This window comes from Etheostoma cragini, chromosome 23, assembly GCF_013103735.1.
Source record: "Etheostoma cragini isolate CJK2018 chromosome 23, CSU_Ecrag_1.0, whole genome shotgun sequence".
Lineage (NCBI taxonomy): Eukaryota > Metazoa > Chordata > Actinopteri > Perciformes > Percidae > Etheostoma > Etheostoma cragini.
In genome coordinates, this window is record NC_048429.1 from 16,762,561 (window position 1) to 16,770,921 (window position 8,361).

The 8,361-nt window shown below is 41.1% G+C and overlaps 1 protein-coding gene across 1 annotated transcript in view; it reads left to right on the plus strand.

Annotated features, from left to right (window-relative positions):
* LOC117939087 (interleukin-17 receptor B-like) overlaps nucleotides 1–3,238 on the plus strand; it is a 13,890-nt gene extending 10,652 nt beyond the window's left edge. The window contains exon 6 of the mRNA XM_034864132.1: nucleotides 3,220–3,238. Within this exon, the coding sequence (XP_034720023.1) occupies nucleotides 3,220–3,238 (19 nt within the window). The remainder of the gene's footprint in view (nucleotides 1–3,219) is intronic.
* Nucleotides 3,239–8,361: the final 5,123 nt, after the last annotated feature.

Here is an 8,361-nt window from a genome sequence, read left to right on the forward strand (position 1 = left end):
AGGCAGTTCTGAAGGCAAAAGGGGGTCCAACCCGTTACTAGCATGGGGTACCTAACAAAGTGGCCGGTGAGTGTATATCGTCAGTGTCAGGTTCAATTCTGGTCCATAACCCGATAACACGGTCTCTACAGCACCTGTTCACTGGTTCCACTATTATTCCACTTATTTAGTATTATTATTTATCAATCCCATTCTCAAATCTCACTATTATTTATTATTTACTATTTACTCATCATTCCCATTCTCACATCTCTGTTATTTGTTATTCATTCATCGTTCTCTTTTTCTATTTCAAAACTGTCCATAATGTTCATACTGTTCATATTGTAATATAATAACATATTAATATATGTAATAAATGAGCTGTGTAGATTGAATTATTACTTTATGTTATCACTATTATTATTACTTCAACTTCTTTTGAAATATTGCAAAAATCAGGAATATCCTGTCTAAAAATGATGCAGAAAAACTAGTCCATGCATTTGTTACTTCTAGGTTGGATTACTGCAATTCTTTGTTATCAGGCTGCTCGGAAAAGTCCATAAGGACTCTTCAGCTGATCCAGAATGCTGCGGCACTTGTTCTGACGGGAACCAGGAAAAGAGATCACGTTTCTCCTGTTTTAGCTTCTCTGCATTGGCTTACTGTAAAATGTAGAATAGAATAATCCTTCTTCTCACCTACAAAGCTCTTCATGGTCAGGCTCCATCTTATCTTTAAGAGCTCATAGTACCTTACAACCCTACAAGAGCACTACGCTCCCAGAATGCAGGGTTACTGGTGGTTCCTAGAGTCTCTAAAAGTAGAACGGGAGCCAGAGCGTTCAGCTATCAGGCTCCTCTCCTGTGGAACCAGGTTCCAGTTTGGGTTCGGGAGGCAGACACCGTCTCCACATTTAAGAGTAGGCTTAAGACTTTCCTTTTTGATAAAGCTTATAGTTAGGGCATAGAATCAAATATTGTTAGGAAGTAGTTAGTCGCATAGTTTTCAGATTTATCTATCATATAATCAAGAATATAATAAAACTAAAGGGAGACTTGGCATACAGCCCAATCCGGTTGGGGAGAGTTCTAGCCCGACCGGGCTGGAGCTCTCTTTACCTTGTCTCTCTTGGTTTTGCTGTAATAATAGTTTTAGACAGCTGGGGACTTATTTTGATACACTGAGCTCCTCTCTCCTCTATCTTTCCATCTTTTCATTTATGTGCATCCATGTCCCAGAAATGCTTGTTACTAACCTAGCTCTGGGGAGTCATTCCCCGGCGTCCTTATGTTCTTTTTCCCCAGCAGGTTCCCTTGGATCAGTGAGGCTCCAAAATCAGGGTAGCAGCTGTTGGTCCCACTCCATGTTCTGTGATGCCATGTGCAACTGCTACACTGCAGTGCCCAGCTACGTCCTGCTACGTCCTGCTACGTCCTGCTACGTCCTGCTGTGCCTTGTAATGCCGCACAGCATCCTGCTATGCCATGAACTACTACAAAGAACTGCTACAAACTACTAATTTTTTCTATTTTTGTTATTGCCACTCTTCATTCTAACCCCAACCGGCCCGTCAGACACCGCCTACCAAGAGCCTGGGTCTGACCGAGGTTTCTGCCTAAAAGGAAGTTTTTCCTCGCCACTGTCACACTGTTGCTTGCTTTGGAGGAAACAACTAGAACTGTTGGGTCCTTGTTAATTCTGGAGTGTGGTTTATTTGTATAGTGTCTTGAGATAACTCTTGTTATGAATTGATACTATAAATAAAATTGAATTGAATTGAATTATTTATCCCAGTTCCACATTTTAATAATTTTATTGATCTCTTTATTGCACTCATGCCTCTCTATTGTTCTGTTTAGAGTATGTATATATTGTGTGTATATATTAGTGTATATATTTTTTGTTTTGGTTGTTTTTGTGTGTTAGCACAGTGTGAGCAACAACGCTCCAAAGAAAAATTCCTCGTATGTCCTCATACCTGGCAAATAAAGCTGATTCTGATTCTGATTCGGATTCGGATTCTGATTATCTAATATTATTAAAGGCTAAAAAGCTTTTGTTAATAGTGTGCTGCGTTGAATGATAACTGCATGTTTGAGCCTTCAACAAACGGAGAACACGCTGTAGCGCATTGGATCTTGTTTAGTCGTATGTTTTCAGTCTGTGAGTTTCACCGCTGCACTTGAATGCAGCACAGAGAGACAGCAGCGGGGACTTTGTCATGTTGGGACGTAAAGTGCAATTAGAAGAATCCTCTGGTTTGAATGTCTGGGAGCAGAGCAGACTCGTGTGTGAAGATCCAGCAGCGCCATGACGGACAGGTTTTCTATAGCTCTTTTCAAATGGACTTCCTGTTGGGACCACTACTTCTCCTAACTTCTGGGACCATGAGTCCAAAAACATCACTGGCTGCTGACAGCTCCAAATTTCTTAAAGAAACATCCATTTCTTCTCTCAACTGTTTCACCTCACATGTGACTTAAGTCGGGGACTAGAAACATACCGTCCTAGGACTTTATAACATATGGTATCCCTTGTTTCTTTAAGAAAAAACAGTAAAAAGGTTAAAGCAACTAGTCTGTAGGGATGATCCTCATTGTGTGTTATATGTTCTATACCTCCAAGATCCCAGATTACAGAAAGAGGAACATAGTGTTCCACTGTCACGTACTTCACCTGCACTGTTAGAGAAGGTTGATCTTAAAACAGCGTTTGCCAGTTAGCCGGCTACATGCTAGCTTTGGTGCATTGACGTGTCCGCAGAGACAAGTGACAAGTGGTTTGTAAGCTTGGCAGGTCTTGTGTACCCACTGTACTCTACCTGCCCAGCAGCAAACAGCAGGCAGACCCAGTAAAGGACTAGCTGGGGAACTCAGAGACAGAGATTTCCCTCAGGAGCTGGTGGAGACCAAAACCACAGCTATACATATATATACAGTATATATATATATATATATATATATATAATTATATAAACACACACCTTCACTCTCTTCATGTTGTGAATTCCTTCCAAATCTGAGTGAATGGCACACAGCCATCAGTGATCTCGACAGTTTAATGTAGTCACACTTTGAGAAAAAGCTGTTGGTACTGATCCATCAAATCAAATACTTTATCATATACATGTTGTATCTTGTTTGTATTGGGAAACTGTGACTGAGATATTTTTGTTATGGTTGGTAGTCCCAGGTTTGTGTCTCTGACGTGCCACCTCTTCCTTGTCCTCTTCAGGGCGGAGAGGCAGAAGTAGAGCTGCATGCTATTAATGTTTTGGGTGTCCAAAGTGTGGGACTTTGATTCTGGAGATTGCTAACAGTCCATGCGTGTACTTAAAGCAACACTAGATAACTTTTTATACCTTAAAGTAATGTTTCCAAAATCATTCCAGTGGTTCATCAACTCATAACAGGGTGAACAGCACTTCTGTATTCTCTACCGATTATAACCGCACTTTCCAAGTTTGCCAGATCTGGAATCAGATCTGTAGTTCTGATGAGGCATAATGTGACAGTTCTGCTTCCAACTGGTGGGGGACCCAAAGTGAAAAAGTTCCCTAGTGTTGCTTTAACTCAAATTGTTGCCACGCGGGTGACAGGTCAGAGAAAATGTCATTTCTTCCAATTATTCTACTAGTCTTGTGCGTTGTTGAAGGCAACTGATCGTCAAATGTCATTTGGGTCGTATTGGAAGGCAACGAGTTGGAGGACACAGCTCAAATGTTCTGTCCTCATGACGGAGCTCTGTTGGAACTCCAGTCTTTATGTTAAGCTAGGCTAAACAGAGATGACACCAACATCAACACGTTTCTCTGACTTTGACAAATAATCAGACTCAAAAAGTTGGACTGTGCTATTACAAGTAAGCATTGAATAAAAAAAAAAATGAAAGCGCCACACATCCTGAATCCAACAGGTTGCGTTTCAAATCTCCTTTTTCAGAGTGTGTTTGGTTTACATAGTGATGAGTTGAAATGTGCATCCAGGTGCTGCTGGGATCCACACGGGATTCCAGACTCAGTGACCACTGTCCTCCATAAGCTTCTTTAGTAACACTGTGCGTAGTAAACATGGCTGGTCAAAGTATATTAGATAAGTATATGAAGATGTATAGAGAAGACATTGTGCAATATGGGTCAGATGGGGTCTGAACTTATTTTAGTGCCTATTATTTTAGAGCTGACTCGACTCGGAGCATTGCGGTGGATCTGTGTATCAGGACTTGCAGGTCAGAGGTTGTGACTTTATTAGCAGTGGAGGACTGACGAGGAGCATAAAGGACCGTCCCAGAGTTTAGGTTAAAGGTGCCCTGCCTCCTATATCTCATGACTTTTTGGTAAGGTCTGAACTTCTGTCATGGACTCTGTAATTTGGTTACCTTGGTTACCTTGGTTCAAGGCATTCTAGCGTGGTATAGAAATGGAAGGAAGCAGGAAGACTCAGCTCCGTTTGGGCCAGTTCTCATTAATATTCAACCCGCTGAGCTGCTTGACTCTGATTGGCTAACAGCTAGCCAATGAGAGCCTGGCTATCAGCATCCTTTACCTAGCTCATGAATAGTAATGAGCTCAGGCAACATGACGTCAGACTGACCAGCTGTTGTGAATTGTCTGATTTCTCCTCTTGTTTCTTCTCAGTGTCTAGAGCTGACAGAGGAAGTAGCAGTTCATCTTCACATTTACCACATAACACACACACATATGGACCTAACATATTTCATAAAATGCACGTAGAGACGGTTTTAGGTGGCAGGGCATTTTAAGGATTATTAGCTCAGTTTAAAATGTCCTGGATCTATTGTCCGGTTAACCCCTCCCATTTGAGAAAAATGGGTCCATTATTATAGATTATGCTTACATCCTTTAAGGGTCCTGACACAACAAATTGCTAACAAGCAATCCTAAATCAGTCAATTTGGCTGTGGGCAATGCAATGGATGTTTATTCTTAATAATTGATAGGAATGATCATCATTATTAAGAACAGTGAAATAGTTTGACTCTGGACCGCAATGTCAACTTTCTCCAGAGCTTTTCCTCAAGAACTGTTCACATTGTAACAGGTGGTTACACTGTATACTGTATGCGGGGGCTGGGGGTTCATTCATTGTCTTGTCCAGGGTCCCCACAGCTGTGACATGTGATGTCATGATGATGTCATACACACAGCAGCCGTTCCGTCCTCATATCACACCAACCGTTACATGTGGTTGAACGTGAGGAAGGTTCTGCTTCTCTACAGATTATTTTTGTCAAAAAGAACTCACCTGGAGTCCGTTTCAAGAAGGAGGTTTTCCAAACTCTGGGTCTAACCCTGATCTCGGAGTAGATTTACCCTGAGATGGGAAACTGAGTTTTTGGTTCCAGACAGCTCATTAGACTCATATACCATATTGTCAAAAAAATGTTTTATAGCGTGTCTAACAAATTTAATAAACCAACATGTTTTTTATTCATGAACATAAACTGGTCTAAAATGTGCCTGATACAGACTGAATGAAGGAATGAGGAAATGTAAGAGTGCTGAGTCAGAGGGAGGGGACTGAGAGAAGAAAACCTGGTCCCGACCAGGTTAGGTTCACAGGCTCAGTTTTAAGTTACGTCTCTTTCTGAAACGGGCTGGAGTTACCAGAGTTACTGACTCCGAGGTTAAGTTACCTCTCTTTCTGAAACGGGCTGGAGTTACCATAGTTACTGACTCCGAGGTTAAGTTACCTCTCTTTCTGAAACGGGCTGTTACCATAGTTTTTCATTTCTTTTAATTTCTTTAAGATGAATTTTTGGGCTTTTCTGCCTTTAATGGATATGACAGCTAGTTGAGAAAGGGGAGAGCGAGTGGGAAGACATGCAGGAAATCCTCGAAGGGCAGATTCGCACACTTGGTTGATCAGTACATGCGCGCCTGCTCTACCACTGAAGCAACCCGGGCACAATTACCTCTCTTTCTTAAACAGGCTGGACTTACCATAGTAACTGACTCTGAGGTTAAGGTACCTCCCTTTCTGAGACAGACCCTGTTTGTTTTGTGGATTGTCGTTCACACATAGATATAGAACAATAGTTCCACAGGCTCTGTTATGGAGCTGACCTTTGACCTCTCCGTGGACACGTGTCTCTCTCACACACACACACACACACACACTATGACATATTCACTGGTTCTCTCAGCTTTGTTTCTCATGTTGCACTGAGAACACCTTCTGTTTGTTTATTGCTCATCATAAAATGCCAAAGTATTGTAAATGTTATATTTGATACTATTTAGTATTATTTCCTTGTGCCAACATTTGCATATGTATCCTACGCTGTTGGAAAGGCTCTCTAACCACCTTTATTTGGATTTGCACATGAAGCTTACCACACAGTTTAATCCCAAGCAGGGCCATTCATAAACTTTAAACCCAAGTACAGTTGGCCTTTAAAGGGCCATTTTGGTGTTTTTCAACCTGGACCTTTTTTTCTCATGTAATGGTGTCTAATTGTAAAAATACAGGCCAGATGTTCAGCACAAGTTAGAAACAAGCTGTAATGTTGCTATGTCCTGCTACGCTCTGCTGTGCCCTGCTACGTCCTGTAGTGCCTTGTAACGCCGCACAGAACCCGGCCCGGCCCGTCGGGTCCCGTCGGGCTCGGGTCGGGTATTTATCCTCTACTACAGGACAGATGTTTTGCGTCAGTTAGAAACAAGCTGTAATGTAACCCTACAGGACAGATGTTTGGCGTCAGGTAGAAAACAAGCTGTAATTTAACCCTACAGGACAGATGTTTAGCATCAGTCAACGTCCACTAAAAGTTCTTGTTGCCGCTGATTATTAACTGTATTAAGTGTCTGACACATTATGGATGGATCCCTACAGATAGAGCTTTTAGTTAAAGAGTAAGATCTTTTTAGTTTAACATGAAACAGCCCCGAATTCCCCATCACCAAACCCACCAGATTCCATGTAAATAATCACTACTTTTAGCTTGTATAGAGCCAGCATATGTCCACATGTAAGTGGTGAATTAAGAGTTTATTTCAACCAGACCAGAATGATTGATGGAGCAGTGGAAAGATGAACCAAGACGGCTTTTGGCAGTTTTATTTAGTTTCTGTCCACTTTGAATGAAAAGTGTTTTACGATGATAAAACTACTGATTATATACATGGAGTCTGGTGGATCTGGTGATGGGGATTTCGGGGCTGTTTAATGTTAGACTAAAAGTATCTTATTCTTTAAATAAAACTGTAGAGATCCTCGCTATAATGTTGTCAGACACTTAGTATAATAATCTGACAGAATAGTCTGTCAGCAGTGAAAACAGAACTTTTAGTGGACGCTGATGCTGAACATCTGTCTGAACAGCTTGTTTAACCTCTGCCAACTATAGCCGTCTTGCTTAAAACTGGAACAAATTTTGAAAAGTGTTGTTCCTACTAGACAAAACACAAAAATTAAAACAGGGTCGAGGTTTTATCAACGTTAACCTGCGTGAAATGCAGAGAGCGTAGCTACACTGAAACTACCAAAGGCTTTCATGGAAATAGATGTTCCAAGCAGCCAATCATGTTACACATGCTCCAGTTTTTCTTGTTTAGCCTACGTCCAATGAAAACCACGTGTGCAATTTGAACCCTCTCCTGTCTTATGTTTCTGTACATGGGCTTTCTTTAACGTGTTTACAGTGAAGGAACATTGCTGTTGTTTACCGAGAGGACTCGACCTGTACTGTAAAGTTGTGTGCTGTATATCTGTACCGCTATTATCCTATCTATGTACTTTAGCAGTAAAACAGAGTATTATGTGGATGGAACCTGAAGTAAAAGTACTGTTCAAAGTGATTTGTTGATATTTGTTATGGATTACTCAATAACAGAGGACAATGACTGGCCCTGAAACAAATAAAAGTGCTGTGAGAGATATTATTAAAAAAATACCTTAATTATCAAAGAACATGTATCGTCACACAAATACAAACTGATCCAAAGGTAGTTTGTAATAAACCTCATTCCCTGGAAGGCTTTTACTGTTTGCTGGAGCTGTGTTTTGCCAGATGTTGAAGACCGCACATCACCTCCACCTGTTTTACTTCAATGCAGTTTAACTGCAGAAAGAAATCAGCAAGTAAAACGCCACGTTTTAATATTTTTGTCTACAGTTTTTTATTTTACCTTTCTTTCAACGTTTTATAGGAGCCAGTTAAAATTGACTCTGGGCAAGTAGAATGTTTTTCCCTTAAAGTTGAACCCTGGTAAGGGCTTCTTTCTAGCTTTAATATCACAAAACAATGTTCAACAATCATACATCTTAGCTGGCCATCTTCATTTCTGTCCACATGCTCCTAACAACCCCCCAGGGCCAGATGAAGCCAGTAGTGGGCCCCATTTGCTCCCATTCT